Raw genomic sequence first — 27,079 nt, forward strand, 5'->3', positions numbered from 1 at the left:
TTCATCGGGTGCATTGATGGAGTGGCTATTAGCGAGCGGTGAGATCACATCTCCTTCAGTGGGAGGTTCAGCATTTCCATCATTCGGTTTGTTTCTGCTTGTACATAGACTCGAGCAAAGCCAAAACAAAGAAAGTGAAACCATTGGTCGGGAGCTGTGGCTAGATTTAAAATATGATCAGACCATTTTCTCTTTATAAAGAAATGAGAAGCGTAGCCTGGAGTGTTGCATTGTGCAGACATCACGATGCGAACAGTGTGCCAATGCCACATTCTTGGCTCGGCTCGGCTCAGCTCAGGCGCACAGTTACCACTGTCAGCAATAACCACATAAGCTTCACTAAAATGTTAAAACAAATCATTGGTTTCCATCCAGTTCTGTTGCTGGGGAAACATGGTCTGATTTGAAACATGACTTGCAATGGGGTTTTATTTACTCATCTGAAAGATCTTACTTTGAGCATATTTGCAGACGCTGATACTTCACATTGAAAAGTTTGATTAGAAATTTAGTTTTTATGGTGTCCCTTTTGCTCAACTGCTGAAACAAAGTGGCCAGAGAATTCGAGGGAGGTAGATCAGTTGTTTCATGTACTATGCCCTGGGTACCAGCTGTTATTTCAGCCATCTGAGGTCAAAGCTCTGGAATTCCTTCCCTTAAACCTCTCTCTGCCTCTCCACCTTTTAAAACTCTCCATGAATCCTACCTCATTGCCCCTCCCAATATCTCCTCCTTTGGCTTGGTGTCAATTTCCATCTGATTACACTTCTGTGAAGTGCCTTAGGAGATTTTTCCTACTTTAAATGTTATATAAATGGAAGTTGTTCCGGTTCTAAAATTCACCGTTGAACAATCTCCCCAGCAGGTTCCTTCTTTTAATGGAACTTTAATAAGAAAAATACTGTACAAGTATTTTTCCCCTCTGGGCTGAGTAACTGCCTCCTGTCCCAGAATTAGACACAATCTAACTAGCCCCATTCTACGGTCACTGAGTCTGGATTGTTAAAGAACACAGCATGAAATCCAGTTGGGGTTAGTGTGGAGAGGGCACTGAGTACAACTCCCACATAAAACCACCATGTCAAACAGGAAATGTTGTATACAGGGGAGGAAGGGATCAGTTGGGAAATGCCCATTTTTAGGAATTCATACCCTTGTGCTGCTGCTTTGGTCTGGTGCTTGTTCTCCACTTTGGATCTTTCATCTGTCGCAGGCAGGCATGCAGCAAAGTTTATTATTTTCTGCTCTCTGATGCGCAGTCTCTTGGTCCGATACTAGTTTTGCAGACATTGGTAAATACAGGGCATGTAGATAATAATGAAAAGTCGGTTGCAAAAAGGACAGGGTCAGCACTCTGTTTCTCTGTTTCCGTGTCACCAACTGGCGCTCACCTCCAGCCATTTTATCCAAAGCCTTCCAAAAGGCGTTCGACAAAGTGCCACATAAAAGGCTTGCCATCAAGGTTGAAGCCCATGGAATAAAAAGAGACGATGGCAGCCTGAATACAGAATTGGCTAAGTGATGGGAAACAGAGTAGTGATGAACGGTTGTTTTTCAGACTGGAGAAAGGTATACAGTGGTGTTCCCCAGGGGTCGGTGCTAGGATCACTGCTTTTCTTGACATATACATGTATATATTATATGACTTAGGCTTGGGAGTACAGGGCACAATTTCAAAATTTGCAGATGACACAAAACTTGGAAGTATCGTGAACAGGGAGGAGGATAGTGAAAAACTTCAAGACGACGTACACAAGCTGGTGGAATAGGCGGACACGTGGCTGATGAAATTTAACGCAGAAAAGTGCGAAGTGATACATTTTGGTAGGAAGAATGAGGAGAGGTAATATAAACTAAAGGGTACAATCCTAAAGTGGGTGCATGAACAGAGATCTGGGGATATATGTGCACAAATCATTGAAGGTGGCAGGGCAGGTAATCCTAGTTAAATTGAAATCAGTGGGAATCGGGGAAACTCTCCACTGGCTGGAGTCATACCTAGCACAAAGGATGATGGTTGTGGGGGTTGGAGGCCAATCATCACAGCCCCAGGATATCGCTGCAGGAGTTCCTCCGGGCAGTGCCCTAGGCCCAACCATCTTCAGTTGCTTCATCAAAGACCTTCCCTCCATCATAAGGTCAGAAATGGGGATGTTCGCTGATGATTGCACAGTGTTCAGTTCCATTCGCAACTCCTCATAATGAAGCAGTCCATGCTCGCATGCAGCAAGACCTGGACGACATTCAGGCTTGGGCTGATAAGTGGCAAGTAACATTCGCGCCACACAAGTGCCAGGCAGTCGAACAACAAGCGAGAATGTAACCACCTCCCCTTGACATTCAACGGCATTACCATCGCCGAATCCCCCACCATTAACATCCCGGGGGTCACAATTGACCAGAAACTTAACTGAACCAGCCACATAAATACTTTGGCTACAAGAGCAGGTTAGAGGCTGGGTATTCTGCGGCGAGTGTCTCACCTCCTGACTCCCCAAAGACTTTCCACCATCTACAAGGCACAAATCAGGAGTGTGATGGAATACTCGCCACTTGCCTGGATGAGTGCAGCTCCAACAACACTCAAGAAGCTCAAAACCATCCAGGACAAAGCAACTTACTTGATTGGCACCCCATGCACCACCTTCAACATTCACTCCCTCCACCACCGGCGTCAAGGCTTCTTCAGCAGCACCTCCCAAACCCGCGACCTCTACCACCTAGAAGGACAAGGGCAGCAGGCGCATGGGAACACCATCACCTGCAAGTTCCCCTCCAAGCTACACACTATCCTGACTTGGAAATATATCGGCGTTCCTTCATCGTCACTGGGTCAAAAACGTGAACTCCCTAACTGCACTGTGGGGAGTACCTTCACCACAAGGACTGCAGCAGTTCAAGTAGGCAGTTCACAACCACCTTCTCAAGGACAATTGGGGATGGGCAATAAATGCCGGCCTTGCCAGTGACTCCCACATCCCAGAACGCGCAAAAAAAACGTTGAAAAAGCAGTTTTTTTTTAAAAAGCATACAGGATCCTGGGCTTCATAAATAGAGGCGTAGATTACAAAAGCAAGGACGTTATGATGAACCTTTTATAAAACACTGGTTTGTCCTTAGCTGGAGTATTGTGTCCAATTCTGGGCACCGCACTTTAGGAAGGATGTGAAAGCCTTAGAGAGGGTCCAGAAAAGATTTACAGGAATGGTTCTAAGAATGAGGGAGTTTCAGTTACGTGGATAGACTGGAGAAGCTGGGGTTGTTTTCCTTAGAGCAGAGAAGGTTGAGAAGAGATTTGATAGACGTTTTCAAAATCATGAGGGGTCTGGACAGAGTTGACAGAGAGAAACTGTTCCCATTGGCGGAAGGGTCGAGAACCAGAGGATACAGATTTAAGGTGATCGGCAGAAGAACCAAAGGCAACATGAGGAAAATCTTTTTTGGCAGTGAGTGGTTAGAATCTGGAATGCACTGCCTGAAAGGGTGGTGGAGGCAGACTCAATTGTAGCTTTCAAAAGGGAATTAGATAAGTACCTGAAGGAAACATTTTTTGCAGGGCTGTGAGCAGAGGGCAAGGGACTGGGACTAGCTGAAGTCCTCTTGCAGAGAGCCGGCACGGGCTCGACGGCCCGATTGGCCCCCTGTGTTGTAGCCATTCTATAATTCTATTCAACCAGTACCAGCCATTCAGTTTCAAGATCTGAATGTTTTCTTATCATTACTGTTTGATGCAGGCTCAGAATAAGCGGTGCACCGTGCGTGCCTTGTTTACTGCAGGCTGTGCCGTTAGCCGGAGAGGCTGAACTCCAGTCCTCCCTATGTGTGCGTCACCAATTTCAGCTCTTCAACACTGTTGTTCTGGTGTTTTTAAGTCTCCCCCTGCTCTTTCCCCATATTTTTTCCAAGTATTTATCCAATTCCCTTTTGAAGGCTATATAGACTCTGTATCCACCACCCTATCGGGCAGTGCATTCCAAATCCTAACCACTCGTTGCGTGAAAAAGCTTTTCCTCATCTCGCCTCTGGTTCTTTTGCCAATCACCTTAAATCTGTGCCCTCTAGATATCGACCCTTCCGTCATTGGAAACATTTTCACTTCTTGTACTCTTTCTAAACTCTTCATGTTCATAAGTCCAGGATCCCATATGCTTTATTAACTACTTTGTTAACCTCTGCTGCGCCTTCAAAGAGTTTTGCACGAGCACTTGTGGGTCTCTTTGTTTTTGCAGCCATTTTAAAATTATACTGTTTAGTATGTATGGTTTAAGAACATCAAAGGAGCAGGAGTAGGCCATTCGGCCCCTTCAATGAACCATTCAATAAGATCATGACTGATCTTCTACCACAATTCCACTTTCCTGCACTCTTCCCATATCCCTTGATTCCCCCAATATCCAAAAATCTATCAATCTCTGTCTTAAATATACTCAACGACTGAGCCTCCACAGCCTACCGAGGTAAAGAATTCCAAAGATTCACAGCCCTTTAAGTGAAGAAGTTTCTCCTCGTCTCAGTCCTAAATGGCTGACCCCTTATTCTGAGACTGAGAGCCCTGGTTCTAGACTCCCCAGCCAGGGGAAACATCCTCCCTGCATCTACCCTGACAAGCCCTGTAAACATTTTGTATGTTTCAATGAGATCCCCTCTCATTCTTCTAAACTTTCGAGAATATAGGCCTAGTCTACTCAATCTCTCCTCATAGGACAATCCCCCCCCCCCATATCCCAGGAATCAGTCTGGTGAACCTTCGTTGGACTCCCTCAATGACAAGTATAACCTTCCTTAGGTTAGGAGACCAATACTGTATACAATACTCCAGGTGTGGCCTCACCAGGGCCCTATATAACTGCAGTACGACATCTTTACTCTTATACTCAAGTCCTCTTGTAATAAAAGCTGACATATCATTTGCTTTCCTATACTTTGCTATTTCCTACCAAAGTGGATAACTTCACATTTCTCCACATTATATTCCATTTGCCATGTTCTTGCCCATTCACTTAGCCTGTCTATATCTATCTGAAGCCTCTTTGCATCCTCCTCACAACTTACATTCCCAGCTAGCTTTGTATCATCAGCAAACTCGGATGTTACACTTGGCCCCCTCATCAAAATCATTGATATAGATTGTGAATAGCTGAGGCCTAAATACAGGTACAATATCTGAAATCCGGAATCCTCAGGACTGAGTCCATGCCGGTTTTTGGCTTTTTCCAGATTTCAGACAAGAAAATCAATAGTCTGAAATCCAGAATCCTCGGGACCGAATCCGTGCTGGATTTCGGGTTTTGCCGGATTTCGGACCCCTATGCCCGCCGATCCTCTGCTTCTCGCCGCTCGCCAAAATGTCTGGTTTTCGGACAATTCTGGTTTTCAGAATTCCGGATTCGGGACGTTGCACCTGTACTGATCCTTGCGGTACCCCACTAGTTACAGCCTGCCAACCTGAAAATGACCCGTTTATTCCTACTCTCTGTTTTCTGCCCGTTAACCAATCCTCAATCCATGCTAGTATATTACTCCCAATCCCATGAGCCCTAATTTAGTTTAATAACCTCTTGTGTGGCACCTTATCGAATGCCTTCTGAAAATTCACATCCACTGGTTCTCCCTTATCTATTCTGCTAGTTACAACCTCAAAATACTCGGTAACGGATTTGTTAAACGTGATTTCCTTTTCATAAATCCACGTTGACTCTGCCCAATCCTATTATTATTTTCTAAATGCCCTGTTACCACGCCATTAATAATAGATTCGAGCATTTTCTCTACTTCCGATGCCAGGCTAACTAGTCTGTAGTTTCTCATTTTCTCTCTCCCTCCTTTCTTAAATAGTGGGGTTACCTTTGCTACTTTCCAATCTGCGGGAACCGTTCTAGAATCTATGGAATTTTGGAAAATGACAACCAGTGCATCCACTATCTCTATAGCCACCTCTTTTTAAAACCCTAGGATGTAGGCCATTAGGTCCAGGGGATTTATCAGCTTTCAGTCCCATTTAATTTCTCTAGTACTATTTTTTTACCAATACTAATTTCTTCTTATACTTCCTTCCAAAATATATCAGCTCACACTTCTGTGTTGAATTCCATCTGCCATGTGTCTGCCCATTCCACCAGCCTGCCTGTCTGTCTTGAAATCTATTACTATCTTCCTCACTATTTACTACACTCCGAAGTTTCATCTGCAAATTTCAAAATTGTGCCCTTACCACCATGTCTAAGTCATGATCAGTCAGAGGAGACAGGATAGATGGAAGCAGACTGTTTCAGTAGTTGAGATAAAATATTAAATGTTAGGAATTTAGAACCGAGGTTGGGAGAAACAGTAAGGTGCGAGTCTGTGGAATTCACTTCCAGGGTTAGAGGTTGAGGCAGAAACGGTCAACATTCAAGATTAGATTGGTTAAGTGGGAAAGAGGATAAAGGGATGTGACAACGGGCTGGGCAAATGTGAATCGAATTGCTTGCATGGAGGGTAATTGCCGACACTGACTGACTGGGTTGAATGGCCTGCTTCTTGTTTGTAATTATCAACCGACACTACGTAACAGGAGGAAGCAACTGGAACCTTCTGTGTGTGCAGCTGTTACAAATGGAGACAAGTATTCAACAGAGGAAAGCTCATCCCCAAGAGACTGTCTGAAAGATTTAATTACTATGTCTTTTGGCATAAATGAGCCTTCTGCTGCACACGGCAGGCTTGGTGCAGATGCAGCAACAGCGCTCGTACCGACCCATAGACACACACCCATTTTGACACTGATACTTCCCAGTTTTCGATCTCAACCACAGTGCTGGCCCCGAGGCCCGAGAGCGGTGGGGTTTACAGGGTGAAGGAACCTGCTGCATTTGCTGAGGAAGATGATGATTGGGATGAGGACGAGGGGGAGCAGTAATTTTCCCTTTCGGGCAGGGTTGTTCAAATGTTGTGTCTTCATCGAGCACATAGTGTGTGCACCACGGAGCCCTGGGGCCACACATAAAGTTCCCATTAATTGGCCTGTATCTCAAGCTGCTAATACCAACACATTTTGCCGTTCTGATTTAGGACTTGTCCACCATTGAAGCAATGGTGCTAAAAACAATAGGCCACAAAATTAAACCGGGGCAAACTAGTGAATAAAAAATGTAAACACAACTAGGACCGAGATGCCTGGGGTTTCGAGAGCTGTCTGGTCAGAGCTCGGGCTCTGCAGGAGCCCACAGGCCTCCAGTCTCGATGCCCCCAACTTAACATCAACAAGAAAAGGAAACGTCCTCACCACACTTCAGGGTGTCCAACACTGCCCCACCTCCAACCTCCCTTTCCTCTCCAATTGCCTTGAACATGTCGCTTCCCAAATCCGTGCCCATCTTTCCCAGAACTCCATCTATGAATGCATCCAATCAGGTTTCCGCCCCGCCCACAGTACCGAAACCACCCTCATCATAAATGATATCCTCTATGACTGACAGTAGTAAACTATTCCTTCTCTACCTGTCCGTAGCCTTTGACACACTTGACCACATCATCCTCCCATCATCTGGGTGGGACTGCCCTCACCTAGTTCTGTTTCTGTCTATCCAGTGGTAGCCAGAGAATTTCCTGCAATGGCTTCTCTTCCTGCTTCCATGCCATTACATCTGGAGACCCCCTAGGATCTATCCTTGGTCCCCTCCTATTTCTTATCTACATGCTGCCTCTTAATGACATCATCCGAAACACAGTGTCAGATTCCACATCTACGCTGACGACACCCAGCTCCAACTCACCACCACCACCTCTCTCTGCTACCTCTGATTTGTCATGCTGCTTGTCCGACTTCCAGTATTGGATGAGCAGAAATTTAATCCAATTACATTTTGGGAAGACCAAAGTCATCATCTTTGGCCCCCACAACAAACTCCGTTCCTTAGCCACGACTCCATCGCTCAGAGGCTGAATCAAACTGTTTGCAACTTTGGCATCCTATTTGACCCTAGCCTATATCCTTTCCATAACTGCCTTAGCTCATCGGCTTCTGAAACCCTCATCCATGACTTTGTTACTGGACTATTCCATTGCTCTCCTGGTCGGCCTCCCATCTTCCACCCTCCATAAAATTCAGCTCATCCAAAACTCGGCTGCCTCTGTTCTACCTCACACCAAGTCCTGTTCACCCATCGCCCCTGTGCTCGCTGACCTACATTGGCTCTCGATCCAGCAAAACCTCAAATTCAATTCTCGTGTTCAAATTCCTCCATGGTCTCACTTCTCCCTTTCTCTGTCACCTCCTCCAGCCTTACAACCCTTGAGACCTCTGCTCTCCTCCAATTTTATTCCCGATGCCATTGGCGGCCGTGCCTTCAGCTGTCGAGCCCTAAGCTCTGGAATTCCCTCCCTAAGCCTCTCCGCCGCTACCTTTTTAAGATGCTCATTAAAACCTACCTCTTTGATCAAGCTTTTGGTCACCTGTCTTAATATCTCCTTATGTGACTCAGTGTCAAATTTTGTTTGATAATGCTCCTGTGATGCGCCTTGGGACATTTTACTATGTTAAAGGCGCTATATAAATGCAGGTTGTGGTTTTTCTGCCAGTAATTAAACAAAAGTTCAGAGTACTGAAAATGCTCAGCAGGTCAGTCAGTCAGCATCTTGGGAGAGAACAGACAAGGTACAGTTACAGTTGTAGACCCTTCATTGAAGCCTAGTTCTGGCAAGGGGTCTGCACCTGTAACATTACCTTGTCTGTTCCCTCCCAAGATGCTGACTGACCGACTGGGTGTTTCCAGCAGTTTCAACACCTGGTTCTGATTTCCAGCATCTATGGTTTGCTTTTTGATGAAACAGATGTTATCCACATCTGCCCTTTACCAAAGGTAAAACAAGGGGCTTGAGGCATGGCTTTCTGGGGTCGGGTGACCCCTGGGCAGCTTTAAAGGTGTGCCCCCCCCCCCCCTCGGATATTTGCATTTCCCTGTAATTGATGCCGCTGAACCAACCTAGAGAGGATGAGAGATTCTATCTCGCTAAGAATATTGGCCATTTTATTTTTGCTCGCCCCCATTAAATGCATGGAACAGTCGGTCAGTGCTGAGCAGTTGCGGTGTCTGGGGCACCAAGAGCAAGTAGTAATCTCCCAGAAGCAGCTAACTGCTCCAGCCAGCTTCCTGGGAGCTGTCAAACTTGTTGCTCTTGAAAATGAATTGGTGTGGAACACTGGAGGCCAGCTTGATATTTTCATGGGCTTGGCACCTGGCGTTGACGACCTTAACTTATTAAATTAATTTTCAAAACCATGTACTGTTGCTGAAAATAATGATTTCACACATTTTAAATCGTGCCATACGGCTGGAAGACTTTCCCATTAGATGAGAGACAGTTCAGTAATGTGACTGTTCGTTTACACACGAAATTGTTCCTTTTAATGGATCATAAAACAGTCCAGTGCAGCCTTTTAGACGTAACTCTTTTCTTTTAAATGTGTGTTTTGAAATTGATATTGTGTCCTGTGAAATATTTGGCAGTATTGCAGCTTGTACTGTGTTTCCATGTGATACTGAAAGTGGTTTTGCTGTACAAGATCAATTCCTGCTGCCCGTCTTAACTCAAAACAGCAGCCTTAGAACATAAAAAATAGGAGCAGGAGTAGGTCGTACAGCCCCTCGAGCCTGCTCCGCCATTTAATAAGATCATGGCTGATCTGATCATGGATTCAGCTCCACTTCCCTCCCCGCTCCCCATATCCCCTTATCATTTAAGAAACTGTCTATTTCTGTCTTAAATTTATTCAATGTCCCAGCTTCCACAGCTCTCTGAGGCAGCGAATTCCACAGATTAACAATCCTCTGAGAGAAGAAATTTCTCCTTATCTCTGTTTTAAATGTGCGGCCCTTATTCTAAGATCATGCCCTCTAGTTCTACTCTCCCCCATCAGTGGAAACATCCTCTCTGCATCCACCTTGTCAAGCCCTCTCATAATCCTATACATTTCAATAAGATCACCCCTCATTCTTCTGAATTCCAAAGAGTAGAGGCCCAACCTACTCAACCTTTCCTCATAAGTCAACCCTCTCATCCCTGGAATCAACCTAGTGAACCTTCTCTGAACTGCCTCCAAAGCAAGTATATTCTTTCGTAAATATGGAAACCAAAACTGCACGCAGTATTCCAGGTGTGGCCTCATCAATACCTTATATAGCTGTAGCAAGACTTTCCTGCTTTTATACTCCATCCCCTTTGCAATAAGACCAAGATATCATTGGCTTTCCTGATCACTTGCTGTACCTGCATACTATCCTTTTGTGTTTCATGCACAAGTACCCCCAGGTCCCACTGTACTGCAGCACTTTGCAATCTTTCTCCATTTAAATAATAACTTGCTCTTTGATTTTTTTCTGCCAAAGTGCACGACCTCACACTTTCCAACATTATACTCTATCTGCTTAATTTTTGCCCACTCACTTAGCCTGTCTATGTCCTTTTGCAGATTTTTTTGTGTCCTCACACATTGCTTTTCCTCCCATCTTTGTATCGTCAGCAAACTTGGCTACGGTATACTCAGTCCCTTCTTCCAAGTCGTTTATATAGATTGTGAATAGTTGGGGTCCCAGCACTGATCCCTGTGGCACCCCACTGGTTACTGGTTGCCAACCAGAGAATGAACCATTTATCCCGACTCTCTGTTTTCTGTTCGTTAACCAATCCTCTATCCATGCTAATATATTGCCTCCAACCCCGTGAACTTTTATCCTGTGCAGTAACCTTTTATGTGGCACCTTGTCAAATGCCTTTGGAAAGTCCAAATACACCACATCTACTGGATCCCCTTTATCCATCCTGTTCATTACATCCTCAAAGAACTCCAGCAAATTTGTCAAACATGACTTCCCCTTCATAAATCCATGCTGACTCTGCCTGATCGAATTTTGCTTTTCCAAATGTCCTGCTACTGCTTCTTTAATAATGGACACCAACATCTTCCCAACGACAGATGTTAGGCTAACAGGTCTATAGTTTCCTGCTTTTTGTCTGCCTCCTTTTTTAAATTAGGGCATTACATTTGCAGTTTTCCAATCTGCTGGGAGCTCCCCAGAATCCAGGGAATTTTGGTAAATTACAACTAACTTGCTGGTATCGGGTGCTTAAATGCTGTTTGTCTGACTCTTGCAGGTTGGCTTGTATAAAACTATTCCCACCCGACTGCTGTCTCGTGCATGGGGTCGCCTGAATCAGGTGGAGCTGCCCACCTGGATGCGGAAGCCAGTCTACAATTTGTACATATGGACGTTTGGGGTCAATATGAAGGAAGCGGCAGTGGAAGATTTGCAGCACTACCGAAACCTCAGCGAATTCTTCCGCCGAAAGCTAAAGCCACAGGCGCGTCCTGTCTGCGACTCTCACTGTGTGGTAAGACACCTTGAACTTCACAGAATCCTTTGAGCTACAGCAATGCAATTCTGAAGGCCCTCCCCCCAAAAAAAACCAACGCAGATTACAAGACCATACACTTTGTTCTGATGCGACTTTGTACTTCTTTCCGTTGTGCGCTTTAATGGATGCTAATTCACGTTGCCCCATTGTGGTGACTTCTGGCTGCAGACACCTGTGGTGTTTCTGTGAAGAGAGTTTTCGATCCAGTGTTGATGATGTGTTTGACCCTCGTGTCCAGGAGGAGCAGCTTGTCTCTGTGCGCTGAGGCTGTGGTTCCTGTTCCCAATTGTTGTCCGGTGACAGCTGCTGGAGAGCCGGTGTATGTTGGACGCTGGGTGCGGATAGACGGTGATCTCTCTCCCTCCCCAATCCTGCCAGTGCATGCTGTCTAGTTTCACGGGGGCCGAAGGGCCATCTGGTGCAGCACTAACTGACTGCCAGCGGAGCGCCACCTGAGAACACCCTACAGGAGAGGAGGGGGCACAATGTTTCTAACCTGCGCCCCTGGGCCTTACACCTGGTTTCTCACTGTCCTAGTTGATGCATAAACACGACCCATGTTGGTGGCAGTGTAAGGGGTGCAGACTCCTGTCTTGGTGCACATCCCCTGTTTCATTTTGGTGTACTTTTGATCTGCTGAATACACAGTAGAACCAGCACCTTTGAATGTGGTGCACATGTTGATGCCCTAATATCGGGAGCAAATTATAGCACAAGAGCCCCTGTGTATCAGTGATGAGTGTGCACCAAACTTCAGAGAAGGTGTTACCGCAGCAACTTGTCGATTTCCATTAAAATTGGAATAAGTTCACTGAAATAACAGGAGGCCCTTCATCCTTATTGGCTTATCTCTGGATACCTTGATATATGAAGCAGAAAAGAATGAGAATAAAGGGCTTCCTGTCATTTCAGGGAAGGAGGAGGCAAGCGAGTCAGTGGGACAGACCATGCAGCAACTTTGTCCATGCTGAGTCCTGGGATGGTCTCCCTAACATTCCCTGCGATAGCCTGGTGTCATTGTATCAAGCCCAGGACTTCCATCATATTTAGCCACAGTCCTTAGAAACTCGACCATTCCGCTCTTGTGAGAGCAGTGTGATGGTCACAGGTTTGTCCCATACTGTGGACAGTTTAATCACTGAGCCGATGTGTATGGTGAATGTTTCTCCGCTTGTAGCTGGCCCACCAACATACAGGAGGATCATGTTCTGAGGGTCATTCTTGCAGCCAGCTAGCTAGAATGGATAGCTAACTGGCTGTAAGACAGAAAGCAGAGTGTAGGTGCAAAAGAGAGCTATTCAGAGCGACAAGGATCAGGCTGGGTCCAACGTTCCCTCTAAGATGCATGGCCATGTCTATCTTACGGCCCAATGCAACCCGGAATCGGCTATTCAACTGTGAGATTTCACACATGTGAAACTTTGGGCCATGCAGCCCGTTGAAGGCGCCCCCCCCCACTCCCCCAAAAGTATTGGGAGGAACATTGGCTGGGACCAGAGATGCGATAGAACTCATGGAAGAGTAGCAGAACTATTTAGGATTTGGAATCCGAAACACAATTTCTAAATTTGCGGATGACACCAAATTATAGGGGATGGGATAGTCAACACTGAGGAGGACTGCAACAAATTACAAGACATTAATAAACGTACAGAATGGCCATATCATTGGCAAATGAATTTCAAGACAGATAAGTAAGAGATATTACATTTTGGTGAGAAAAATAAGGTCACATTATTTGGAAAATAAGAATCTAACCAGGGTAGAGGAGCAATGGAATCGAGGACTACAAATACACATCACTACAAGTAGTGACATGGGTTAATAAGGCCATTAAAAAAGCAAGCCAAGCAACTAGGGTTCATTTATAGAGGTATAGCGTTGAAAAGTAGAGAAGTTACGCTAAACTTGTATTGAACCTTGGTTAGACCACACTTGGAGTATTGCGTACAGTTCTGGTCACCATATTATTAAAAAGGATATAGAGGCATTGGAGAGGGCGCAAAAAAGATTTAAAAGGAGGATACCAGAAATGCGAGGGTATACATATCAGGAAAGGATGGACAGCCTGGGTCTCTTTTTTTTTTTCTCTTGAAAAGAGAAGGCTGAGGGGTGACCTAATAGAGGTCTTTAAAATTCTGAAAGGTTTTGATAAAATGGATACAGAGAGAATGTTTCCACTTGTGGGGAAGAGCATAACTAGACACCATCAATGTAAGATAGTCACCAAGAAATCCAATAGGGAATTCAGAAGAAACTTTTTTACTCAGAGTGGTGAGAATGTGGATCTTGCTGCCACAGAGTGCTTGAAGCGAATAGTATCGATGCACTTAAGGGGAGGCTAGACAAGCATATGAGGGAGAAGGGAATATGCTGATAGATTTAGATGAGGAAGGATGGGAGGCAGCTCGAGTGGAGCATAAATGCCGGCATGGACTGGTTGGGCCGAATGGCCTGTTTCTGTTCTGTATATCCCATGTAATTCTATGTAATAATCTTGTTGCTATTTTCTAGATCAGTCCTTCTGATGGAAAGATACTGCATTTCGGGAGGGTGAAGAACTGTGAGGTGGAGCAAGTGAAGGGTGTGACTTACTCACTGGAGACTTTCCTGGGCCCTCAGACCTGGTCGGAGAGCCTGGAGATCAGCAACAGTAAGTTCATTTCCTCAGCACGGGATTGGATGGATTTGTTTTCAGCCAGTTCCTAAAAACTTCAATTAGCTCACTCGGGCGGGGGCGGTGGGGGGCTGGGGGGAGTGGGGTGTTGTTACAGAAGTGTAGCTGGAAAGACTACATGTGAGCACAGGTTGGGAGTCAGTGTGAGCACAGAATCATCGGGTCTGTTAAACTGAATCAACAGTGCGATGGTAAAAATGTTTGGTCGCTTCTTCAGCGACAGTAAACAGGGCAAGGTGAAGGAAACGCCTGCTGATGTGTGGCAAGAATTGAGATAAAGGGGGACTCTGGAAAGTCAGTGAAGTTAAGTCGAGCGAATGTTTAGTTTGTGTTATAGGGACATGTTCACTGGCAGGCCTCTGAAAGTCTTCCTTTTTATGTTGCAGTAACCAGCTGCATGCCTGTATATGTTTCGGGGGTCCTTACAATAACACCTTGTATTTATAGAATGCCTTTAATGGCTAAAACATTCCACAGCGCTTCACGGATAGGTGTTTGGGAAATGGAAGGCGTGCCAGGAGAAGAGAGATTGGGAGCAGCAACCGAAAGCTTCATCAAATAAATGGATTTTGCGGAGCTTTTAAGTAAAAAGAGTTGAGAGCTGAAAGAGGTTTTAGGAAGGGGGTTCCAGAGAGCTGGACCCAGGCGGATGAAGCTTCCACCACTAATGGTGGGAGTGAAAGGGAGGGAGGGGGGGGGGAGGAGGAGGAGGAGGAGGAGGAGGAGGAACAACAACAACAACAAGAGACGAGTGCAGGGATAGGGCTATGAGGCTGGAGGCGATTGCAGAGACAGGGTGAAGTGGGGCCATGAGGGGGTTTAAAGGTGAAGGCGAGGATTTTAAATGCTGGGATTTTGGACAGTCGGGTTTAGCTTGAGACAGTGCCTGGGGAGGGGGATAGAGACAGTGACGAGAGGCAGGGGCCGATGGCTTTCATCTTCCCTGTGTTGAGCTGGAGGAAGTTAGAACTCATCCAAGAATGGATGTTAACGCAAAGGTGACAGAGGGATGGTGGTGAGGTAGAGCTGTTCCCATTGGCATGTGTGGAAGCTGACCCCATGCCTGTGGATTGTCTCTCAGGGGCAGCATGTAGAGGAGGGACCAAAGATGGATCCTTGGGGATTCCTGAGCTGAAAGTCCTTTCACACTACCCTTGTTGGTATTGTGCTCCCTCAGAGCATAAGTAAAGAGTAAAATGCAAAGCCAGGCCATGTCTTCCAAGCTGCATCTAAAAGCGTCCTTGACATAGTTGGACAGGACTTTGTAAAGTAGCTAGGCCGCACCAGCTGTTTAATATGAAGTCTAAAATACGGAGGTGGTTTGTGGTAAAATACTGCTCTAATCCACAACTTGCTACGTAATTTGATGTAACCCTGCAGATAACAGTGAGACAACTTTCCAGGACCACCTGGTGACAAAGGAAGGCAATGATCTCTACCACTGTGTTATTTACTTGGCTCCTGGAGATTACCACTGTTTTCATTCACCAACTGATTGGCGAGTTGCGCACAGACGCCATTTTCCAGGTAAGAATCTTACTGTTTATCTCGGATTAAATCAAACCCTCCCAGGTTAATTCAGACTGGATCTCGATGTGGGGTTTACTGGTACTGGGTAGTGCAGTGGATTAGACACTGGCCTTTCATTCCTGGGACCAGGGTTCCAATTGCACCCAGCCTGGTGGGATAAAACTCTGCTCTGGCTACTGGCTGTAAAGGATCCCACGTGGAATAAGTTCCTAGATTGTCTACGGCACAAAACTACATTTAATTTGCCATCTACAAAAACTCGCTTTCACAGCCACATCTCTTTCCTCAGCAATTGTCTGCGCCTCAGACTTAATCCACGTGGATTCCAACTGAAATTCCACCCTTCATGTTTTGGATCCACCCAGGATTACAGACATCTCCGAGATATTCAGCGTTCCTCCAACTATTGACTCTTGCCGCATCGTGGGATCCACACACAATGCTATGCGCTACTACGTGTACACCCTCGTCCTCTCTCTTCAGCAGCACTGACTTGCTCTGTCTCTAAGCTGTCCTGGTCCACAGTTCCATTTCATCCTTCACCTCATCCGGCGCTTTAACAAAAAACTTTTTTCCTTCCTTTCAGATGTCAAGGATCGTAAACTTCAACAACTCTTGGACACCAACGCCCCTCCGGAACCCTCTTCCCCCACAATTTCCTCTGATCCCATCCCTTCTTCCAATCTCGCCCCTTGCCGTGTTTTCACTATCCCCTCTGACCTTCCCCTCTCTGACCCCGAACGATCAGTCCTCAGCAAAGGCCTGAGCTTTATCCCCTTACACCACCCACCTCAATGAATTTCGAGCTCGGCACGAGGCTGAGCTCTTTTTCCGCCGCCTTCGCCTCCGTGCCCACTTCTTTGGCTAGGGGTCTTCTCCCTGCATAGATGACCCTTTCTCCTGTTTTCAGAATTCTCGCTGTACTGGACCCCTCCCTCTGGCCTCTGGCCCTCTCTAGATCTTTTCATTGCGAACGGCCATCTCAATTTCTCTTCTCCCCTCACTCACTCCAACCTACCTCCTTCTCAACTTGCAGCACTCCGCTCGCTCAGATCCAACTCCAACTCCAACCTTGTCATTAAAGCGCTGTTGTTTGGCGAACCGACCTGTATCTTGCAGAGGCTGATCGCCAACTCTCTGACACCTCCCTCTGGACTATGATCCCACTACAGAACATTGATTCCAAGACCATCACTGATCTCATCTCCTCTGGAGATCCTCCACAGCCACCAACCTCGTAGTTCCCCAATCCCGCACAGCCCCCCAATCCCGCACAGCCCGCTTCTACCTCCTTCCCAAGATCCACAAACAGCACTGCCCCAGTACAATCATCGTTTCAGCCTGTTCTTGTCCATGGAACTTATCTCTTTCTATATCGACTTTTTTTCTCCCCATGTCCAGTCTCTTCACACCTACATCCGCAACTCTTCTGACGCCCACCACCACTTTAACAGTTTCCAGTTTCCTGGTCCCAACCGTCTCCTTTTCACCATGGATGGCCAATCCCTCTACACCTCCATCCCCCACCAGGATGGCCTGAGGGCGCTCCACTTCTTCCTTGAACAGAGGCCCAACCAGTCCCCATCCATCACCACCCTCCTCCGCCTGGCTGAACTTGTTCTCACGTTGAGCAACTTCTCCTTTGACTCCACTCATTTTCTCCAAATTAAAGGTGTTGCTATGGGAACCTGCATGGGTCCTAGCTATGCCTGCCTTTTTGTGGGATATGTGGAACATTCTTTGTTCCAGTCCTACTCGGATCCTCTCCCTCACCTCTTTTTTCCGGGACATTGATGACTGTATCGATGCTGTTTCCTGCTCTCGCCCTGAACTAGAAAATTTAATTCACTTTGCAGTAAATTTCCACCCTTCCCTCACCTTCACATGGTCCATCTCCGACTCTTCCCTTCCCCTCCTGGACTTCTCCGTCTCCATTTCTGGGGATAGGCTATTGACAAACACTTAGTATTAGCCCACTAACTCCCACAGCTACCTGGACTACACTTCCTCCTACCCCGCTTCCTGTAAGGAGTCCATTCCATTCCCCCACTTTCTCCATCTCCGTCGCATCTGTTCTGACGACACCACCTTCCATACTAGTGCCTCTGACATGTCTTCATTTTTCCTCAACCGAGGATTCCCCTCCGCCGTGATTAACATGGCCCTCGACCGTGTCCATTCTCTTTCCCTCACCTCTGCTCTCACCCCTTCCCCCCCGAACCACGATAGGGTTCCCCTTGTCCTCACCTTTCACCCCACCAGCCTCCACATTCAACAGATCATCCTCCCCCATTTCCTCCACCTCCAGTGTGACGTCCCCTTCTTCCCCTCCGCTCTTCTTTCAGCATTCTGAAGGGACCACTTCCTCCGTGACACCCTGGTCCACTCCTCAATCACACCCCTACCCTTCCCACAGCACCTTCCCATGTAAGCGCAGGAGATGCAACCCCTGCCCTTTTACCTCCTCCCTTCCCACTGTCCAGGGCCCCAAACACTCCTTCCAGGTGAAACAACAATTTACTTGTACTTCCCTCAATTTAGTATACTGTATTTGCTGCTCACGATGTGATCTCCTCTACACTGGGGAAGCCAAACACAGATTGGGTGACCGCTTTGCTGACACCTCTATTTAGTCCATAAGCATGACCCCGAGCTTCCGGTCGCCTGTCACTTTAATTCTCCGCTCCACTCCCAATCGGATCTCTCCATCCTCAGCCTCTTACACTGTTTCAATGAAGCTCAACATAAGCTTGAGGAATATCGAGTTCAACAATTTCAAACCATAATCTGTGGCCCAATTTTTTTTCTTTTATTTTCTCTTTTCCACAACAGCTGTTGATGATTCTGCCAGATTCATTTCATGATCACAGGAGGTCCCTCGGAATCGAGGAAAACTCTTAAAATGAGCCCTTAGGTGGCTGAGCAGTCCAATACAAGAGCCACAGTCCCTGTCACAGTTGCGTTAGATAGTCATTGAGGGAAAGGTGGGTGGGACAGGTTTGCCGCACATTCGTTCCGTTGCTTGCGTTTGATTTCTGCACACTCTCGGCGATGGGACTCGAGGTGCTCAGCACCCTCCCGGGTGCAATTCCTCCACTTGGGACGGTCTTTGCCAGGGACTCCCAGGTGTCAGTGGGGATGTTGCACTTTATCAGGGAGGCTTTGAGGGTGTCCCTGTAGCATTTCCTCTGCCCACCTTTGGCTCGTTTGCTGTGAAGGAGTTCCGAGTAGAGCGCTTGCTTTAGGAGTCTTGTGTCAGGCATGCGAACAATGTGGCCTGCCCAGCGAAGCTGATCAAGTGTGGTCAGTGCTTCAATGCTGGGGATGTTGGCCTGGTCGAGGACGCTAATGTTGGTGCATCTGTCCCCCCCCCAGGGAATTTGTAGGATCTTGCGGAGACATCATTGGTGGTATTTCTCCAGCGACTTGAGGTGTCTACTATACATGGTCCATGTCTCTGAGCCATACAGGAGGGCGGGTATTACTACAGCCCTGTAGACCATGAGCTTGGTGGCAGTTTTGAGGGCCTGGTCTTCGAACACTCTTTTCCTCAGGCCGCCGAAGGCTGCACTGACGCACTGGAGGCGGTGTTGAATCTCGTCGTTAATGTCTGCTCTTGTTGATAAGAGGCTCCCGAGGTATGGGAAATGGTTCATGTTGTTCAGGGCCGCGCATGGATCTTGATGACTGGGGGGCAGTACAGTGCAGTGAGGACAGGCTGGTGGAGTCTTTGTCTTACAGATGTTTAGCAGTAAGGCCCATGCGTTTGTTTGCCTCAGTAAATACGTCGACTACGTCCTGGAGTTCAGCCTCTGTGTGTGCACAGACACAGGTGTTGTCCGCGTACTGTAGCTCGACGACAGAGGTTGGGATGGTCTTGGACCTGGTCTGGAGACTGGTCTGTAGTTTAGTTCCACTCCAGCGAGCAGCTTGTTGACTGTGAGGTGGAGCATGACAGCAAGCAACATTGAGAAGAGGGTTGGGGCGATGACGCAGCCCTGTTTGACCCCGGTCCGGACGTGGATTGGGTCTGTAGTGGATCCGTTGGTAAGAATCACCCAGATTCATTTACACCCTATCTGGACTCCTCTTTTGTTTCTTAACTTGTCCCATTACCATCTCCTTTTGCCTTGCACCATCATCCCTTTTGTTAATCGCTCCTGCCTTCCACCCTATCACAGACCTTCTCTTTTGTTCTTTCCTCCCCCCCACCCCTCTCCCTGCCCCCGACACTTGCTTAAAAACCTGTTACATCTCGAACTTTTTCCAGTTCTGACGAAGGGTCATCGACCTGAAACATTAACTTAGCTTCTCTCTCCACAGATGCAGCCTGACCTGTTGAGTATTTCCAGCAGTTTGTGTTTTTATTTAATTTGGCAGCAATCGATAAGGTTGCTTGGGAACGTGGGATATGGGGGAAATGTGTCAAGCTGGTGCAGTACGGGGTGTTTTTCCGAGGTTGGGGTTGGGGCAGAGGAGAGGGAGCTTTACTTTGCATCCTGCTGGGTATACCTGACTGAGGGGAGTGCCTGGTGCTGGCACTGAATGGCTGGAGTGAAATGTGTTCCATTCCCCATCGCTCACATCCCTCTGCTCCAGCACAAAGGAGAGGTTTAATTTTACTGGTACATGATGTTCCCTGACTGAATAAGGAAAACAACCACATATTCTGAAATAAATGAAGCAGAATTAATCCTCCCTTTACTACAAGAAAATGGTGAGACAGAGGGAAGTAGTAAGGGGAGGAGAAATACATAATACACGTCAGGTCCAAGGCGGGCACTTTGTCAGCTCCGACAGGTCTGCCCGCACATGTTCCTGGTTGAAATGTGAGCGTCCTGTTCCAGCTGACTTGCCGAAAATAACCCAAGAGGTTTGACCTCATTCCATTCTTCCATCTCCATTCTTGGTCCCCTGGCCAATGTATTCATGAGCCCTCTGTTGGCTGCTAATGTTACCGCCCTTGGAGCAAAGGAAGGTCAGAAGATGGTGTCAATTTACCAATTAGGTGAGCAAAGAGTTGTAAAAAAAAACTCATACCCTCGACCGCTGATTTTAAATCCAGCCCTCGAGCTAACTGTTCTATAACAGCAGCCCCGGTCTATTCCGACCCAAATTGAAGTCTCCTCTTTTCTGCCATTTTTCTCCCTACGCAGCTCCGAAAGTCCTCGCTGGGCTATAATTGTACCCAGCTCCCTCTGGTACCTGGCCCAGGAGGCTGGTTCTCGCGTGAATCCTCGTCCAGCGTCCATATCTCTACACTTCCAGCACGGGTGCTGGATAACAACAAGGAATGAGATGTATGTTATTAATCTTGGGGCTCTGAAGCAGACTATAGCAGCTCTCTCTTCACCCAGTTAACCGAGCACGGTGCTGGGATTGAACCTAGAATCCTATGGATGGCTAATCATTGGATTCGGACTGCAACGAATTACAGGAAGGCATTAATAAACTTGCAGAATGGCCATATAATTGGCGAATGAAATTCAACACAGATAAATGTGAGGTATTACATGTTGATAGAAAGGACAGGGAGAACACATTACTTACGAGTCTGGTTGGGGTAGAGGAACAAAGGGACCTGGGAGTACAAATACACACATCACTAAAAGTAGCAACAGTTAACAAGGCCATAAAAAAGCAAACCAAGCACTAGGGTTTATTTCTAGAGGGATAGAATTTAAAAGTAGTGAAGTTAAGCTAACCTTGTATCAAATCTTGGTTCGACCACAATTGAAGAACCATGTGCAATTCTGGTCACCATATTAAAGAAACAGAAAATAGGTGCAGGAGTAGGTCATTCGGCCCTTCGAGCCTGCACCACCATTCAATATGATCATGGCTGATCATGCAACTTCAGTACCCCATTCCTGCTTTCTCTCCATACCCCTTGATCCCTTTAGCCCAAAGGATCACATCTAACTCCTTTTTGAATATATCTAACGAACTGGCCGCAACAACGTTCTGTGGTAGAGAATTCCACAGGTTCACAATTCTCTGAGTGAAGAGATTTCTCCTCATCTCGGTCCTAAATGGCTTACCTCTTATCCTTAGACTGTGACCCCTGGATCTGGACTTCCCCAACATCGGGAACATTCTTCCTGCATCTAACCTGTCCAATCCCGTCAGAATTTTATGTTTCTATGAGATCCCTTGTCATTATTCTAAATTCCAGTGAATATAAGCCTAGTTTATCCAGTTTTTCTTCATATGTCAATCCTGCCATCCCGGGAATCAGTCTGGTGAACCTTCGCTGCACTCCCTCAATAGCAAGAATGTCCTTCCTCAGATTAGGAACCAAAACTGTACACAATATTCAAGGTGTGGTCTCACCAATGTCCTGTACAACTGCAGTACTCAAGGTATGGTCTCACCAAGGCCCTGTACAACTGCTGTAAGACCTCCCTGCTCCTATACTCAAATCCCCTCGTTATGAAGGCCAGCATGCCATTTGCTTTCTTTACTGCCTGCTGTACCTGCATGCCTACCTTCAATGACTGATGTACCATGACACCCAGGTCTCGTTGCACCTCCCCTTTTATTAGTCTGTCACCATTCAGATAATCTGCCTTCCTGTTTTTGCCACCAAAGTGGATAACCTCACACTTATCCACATTATACTGCATCTGCCATGCATTTGCCCATTCATCTAACCTGTCCAAGTCCCCAAGCTCCCCTAGCATCCTCCTTGCAACTCGCACTGCCACTCAGCTTAGTGTCATCTGCAAACTTGGAGATATTACATTCAATTCCTTTGTTTAAATCATTAATGTATATTGTAAATAGCTGGGGTCACAGCACTGAACCCTGCAGCACCCCACTAGTCACTGCCTGCCATTCTGAAAAGGACCTGTTTATTCCCACTCTTTGCTTCCTGTCTGCCAACCAATTCTCTATCCACGTCAATATATTACCCCCAATAGAAACATAGAAAATAGGTGCAGGAATAGGCCATTCGGCCCTTCGAGCCTGCACCACCATTCAATAAGGTCATGGCTGATCATTCCCTCAGTACCCCTTTCCTGCTTTCTCTCCATACCCCATGATCTCTTTAGCCGTAAGGGCCATATCTAACTCCCTCTTGAATATATCCAATGAACTGGCATCAATAACTCTCTGCGGCAGGGAATTCCGCAGGTTAACAACTCTCTGAGTGAGGCAGTTTCTCCTCATCTCAGTCCTAAATGGCCTACCCCTTATCCTAAGACTATGTCCCCTGGTTCTGGACTTCCCCAACATCGGGAACATTCTTCCCGCATCTAACATGTCCAGTCCATCAGAATCTTACACGTTTCTATGAGATCCCCTCTCATCCTTCTAAACTCCAGTGAATAAAAGCCCAGTTGATCCAGTCTCTCCTCATATGTCAGTCCAGCCATCCCTGGATTCAGTCTGGTGAACCTTTGCTGCACTCCCTCAATAGCAAGAATGTCCTTCCTCAGATAAGGAGACCAAAACTGAACAAAAAATTACAGGTGAGGCCTCACCAAGGCCCTGTACAAATGCAGTAAGACCTCCCTGCTCCTATACTCAAATCCCCTCGCTATGAAGGCCAACATACCATTTGCCTTCTTCACCGCCTGCTGTACCTGCATGTCAACTTTCATTGACTGATGAACCATGACACCCAGGTCTCATTGCACCTCCCCTTTGCCTAATCTGCTGTCATTCAGATAATATTCTGCCTTCGTGTTTTTGCCCCCAAAATATATAATCTCACATATATCCACATTATACTGCATCTGCCATGCATTTGCCCACTCACCTAACCTGTCCAAGTCACCTGCAGCCTCTTAGCGTCCTCCTCGCAGCTCACACCGTCACCCAGTTTAGTGTCATCTGCAAACTTGGAGATATTACACTCAATTCCTTCATCTAAATCACTGATGTATATTGTAAAGAGCTGGGGTCCCAGCACTGAGCCCTGCGGCACTCCACTAGTCACTGCCTGCCATTCTGAAAAGGACCCGTTTATCCCGACTCTCTGCTTCCTGTCTGCCAACCAGTTCTCTATCCACGTCAGTACATTACCCCCAATACCATGTGCTTTGATTTTTGCACACCAATCTCTTGTTGGGGACCTTGTCAGAACCCTTTTGAAAGTCCAAATCCACTGGTTCTCCCTTGTGCACTCTATTAGTTACATCCTCAAAAAATTCCAGAAGATTTGTCGAGCATGATTTCCCTTTCATAAATCCATGCTGACTTGGCCCGATCCTGTCACTGCTTTCCAAATGCGCTGCTATTTCATCCTTAATAATTGATTCCAACATTTTCCCCACTATTGATGTCAGGCTAACTGGTCTATAATTCCCCGTTTTCTCTCTCCCTCCTTTTTAAAAAAAGTGGTGTTACATTAGCTACCCTCCAAGCCACAGGAACTGATCCAGAGTCCATGGAATGTTGGAAAATGACCAACAATGCATCTACTATTTCTAGGGCCACTTCCTTAAGTACTCTGGGATGCAGACTATCAGGCCCTGGGGATTTATCGGCCTTCAGTCCCTTCAATTTCCCTAACAACATTTCCTGACTAATAAGGATTTCCCTCAGTTCCCCCTTCTCGCTAGACCCTCAGTCCCCTAGTATTTTTGGGAGCTTATTTGTGTCTTCCTTAGTGAAGACAGAACCAAAGTATTTGTTCAATTGGTCTGCCATTTTTTTGTTCCCCATTATGAATTCACCTGATTCTGACTGCAAGGGACCTACATTAGTCTTACTAATCTTTTTCTCTTCACATATCTATAGAAGCTTTTGCAGTCAGTTTTTATGTTCCCTGCAAGCTTACTCTCATACTCTGTTTTCCCCCTCCTAATTAAACCCTTAGTCCTCCTCTGCTGAATTCTAAATTTCTCCCAGTCCTCAGGTTTGCTGCTTTTTCTGGCCAATTTATATGCCTCTTCCTTAGATTTTAACACTTTCCCTAATTTCCCTTGTTAGCCACGGTTGAGCCACCTTCCCTTTTTTATTCTTACACCATCCATGTGAAATTTAAATGTCTGTTATTGCCTATCCACCGTCAACCCTTTAATCATTCTCCAGTCTATCCTAACCAATTCACGTCTCATACCGTCGAAGTTTCCATTCTTTAAGTTCAGGATCCTAGTCTCTGAATTAACTGTGTCACTCTCCATCTTAATGAAGAATTCTACCATATTATGGTCACTCTTCCCCAACGGGCCCCGCACAACCAGATTGCTAATTAATGCTCTCTCGTTACCCAAGATCCAGTCTAGGATGGCTGCTCTCTAGTTGGTTCTTCGACATATTGGTCTGGAAAACCATCCTTTATACACTCCAGGAAATCCTCCTCCACAGTATTGCTACCAGTTTGGTTAGCCCAATCAATATGTCGATTAAAGTCACCCATGATAACTGCTGTACCCTTATTGCACGCATCCCTAATTTCGTGTTTGATGCCATCCCCAACCTCCCTACTACTGTTTGGTGGTCTGTACACAACTACCACTCACATTTTCTGCACTTCGGTGTTTTGCAACTCTACCCATATAGATTCCACATCATCCATGCTAATGTCCTTCCTTACTATTGCGTTAATCTCCTCTTTAGCCAGTAACGCTACCCCACCTCCTTTTCCTTCCTGTCTGTCCTTCCTGAATATTGAATACCTCTGGATGTTGAGTTTTCAGCCTTGCTCACCTTGGAGCCATGTCTCCGTAATCCCAATTACATCATATCCGTTAACAGCTATCTGCGCAGTCAATTCATCCACCTTATTATGAATGCTCCTCGCATTGAGACTCCGAGCCATCAGACTTGTTTTTTTAACACTCTTTGTCCTTTTAGAATTATGTTGTAATGTGGCCCTTTGATTTTTGCCCTTGATTTCTCTGCCCTCCACTCTTGCTTTTCTCCTTCCGACTTTTTGCTTCTGCCCCCTTTTTACTTCCCTCTGACTCCCTGCATAGATTCCCATCCCCCTGCCATTTTAGTTTAAACCCTCCCAAACAGCACTAGCAAACACTCCGCCTAGGACATTGGTTCCGGTCCTGCCCAGGTGCAGACCGTCCAGTTTGTACTGGTCCCACCTCCCCCAGAACCGGTTCCAATGTCCCAGGAATTTGAATCCCTTCCCGTTGCACCATTCCTCAGACCTATTCATCTGAGCTATGCTGCGATTCCTGCTCTGACTAGCACGTGGCACTGGTAGCAATCCTGAGATTACTACCTTTTGAGGTCCTACTTTTTAATTTAACTCCTAGCTCCCTAAATTGAGTTTGCAGGACCCATCCCGTTTTTTTACCTATATCGTTGGTACCTATATGTACCACAACAGCTGGCTGTTCACAGCTCCCCCCTCCCTCCCCCTCCAGAATGCCCTGCAGCCGCTCCGAGACATCCTTGACCCTTGCACCAGAGAGGTAACATACCATCCTGGAGTCTCGTTTGCGGCCGCAGAAACGCCTATCTATTCCCCTTACAATAGAATCCCCTATCACTATAGCTCTCCCACTCTTTTTCCTGCCCTCTTGTGCAGCAGAGCCACCCCTGGTGCCATGGACTTGGCTGCTGCTGCCTTCCCCTGATGAGCCATCTCCCCCAACAGTACCCAAGGTGGTGTATCTGCTTTGGAGGGAGATGACCGCAGGGGACCCTTCCACTGCTCTTCCTGCTGGTCACCCATTCCCTAGCTGCCTGTGTAACCTTTACCTGTGGTGTGACCAACTCACTAAACTCACTGGAAGTGTCCCTGATTTCCCACATAGTACAGAAGGAGCATGACACGGGTCTGGGCTCTCCTGCCATGACTTAACCCTTAAATTAACTTAATTTGGCAACAATGCCAAAGATTACCTACTGATAAGAAAAGAAAAAGTTTTCATGTTTTGAAAGTTTAGATTTTTAATCCCAGCTCTTAATTTAAATCAATGTCCAAGAAGAAGAGAGAAATACTGACCAACCAATCACTTCCCTGCTTTCCTGTGATGTCACACTTTGAATCTTTTTACTTCTTATCCTCCCCGGTCAGTTGGTGCTGGTTGGGCTGGCTCCCTTTATCTCCCGCTCCGATCGGCTGCTGCTCTCGCGTGTTTGTGTCCCGGCTTCTATATATATCCTTTATGAAAAGGATATAGAGGCACTTGAGAGGGTGCAGAGAAGATTTACAAGGATGATACCAGGAATGCGAGGGTATACCCATCAGGGAAAGGATGAACAGGCTGGGTCTCTCTTCGCTAGAAAAAAGCTGAGAGGTGACCTAATAGAGGTCTTTAAAATCATGAAAGGTTTGATAGTGTAGATACAGAGAGAGTGTTTCCACTTGTGCGGGAGAGCATAGCTAGAGGCCATCAATATAATATAGTCACCAAGAAATCAAATAGGGAATTCGGAAGAAACCTTTTTGCTCAGACAGAATGTGGAACTGGCTACCACAGGGATTGGTTGAAGCGAATAGTATGGATGCATTTTAAGGGGAGGCTAGTTAGGCATATAAGGGAGAAGGGAATAGAGGGTTAT

General features: G+C 46.5%; 1 protein-coding gene across 6 annotated transcripts in view; it reads left to right on the plus strand.

Moving 5' to 3' along the window:
* pisd (phosphatidylserine decarboxylase) overlaps positions 1 to 27,079 on the plus strand; it is a 140,719-nt gene that overhangs the window by 103,245 nt on the left and 10,395 nt on the right. For all 6 annotated transcript variants that reach the window (XM_070887556.1, XM_070887558.1, XM_070887557.1 and 3 more), the window contains 3 exons: positions 11,134 to 11,370; positions 13,909 to 14,047; positions 15,452 to 15,598. In XM_070887556.1, the coding sequence (XP_070743657.1) occupies positions 11,134 to 11,370; positions 13,909 to 14,047; positions 15,452 to 15,598 (523 nt within the window). The remainder of the gene's footprint in view (positions 1 to 11,133; positions 11,371 to 13,908; positions 14,048 to 15,451; positions 15,599 to 27,079) is intronic.

The sequence above is a fragment of the Pristiophorus japonicus genome, chromosome 8, assembly GCF_044704955.1.
Source record: "Pristiophorus japonicus isolate sPriJap1 chromosome 8, sPriJap1.hap1, whole genome shotgun sequence".
Lineage (NCBI taxonomy): Eukaryota > Metazoa > Chordata > Chondrichthyes > Pristiophoridae > Pristiophorus > Pristiophorus japonicus.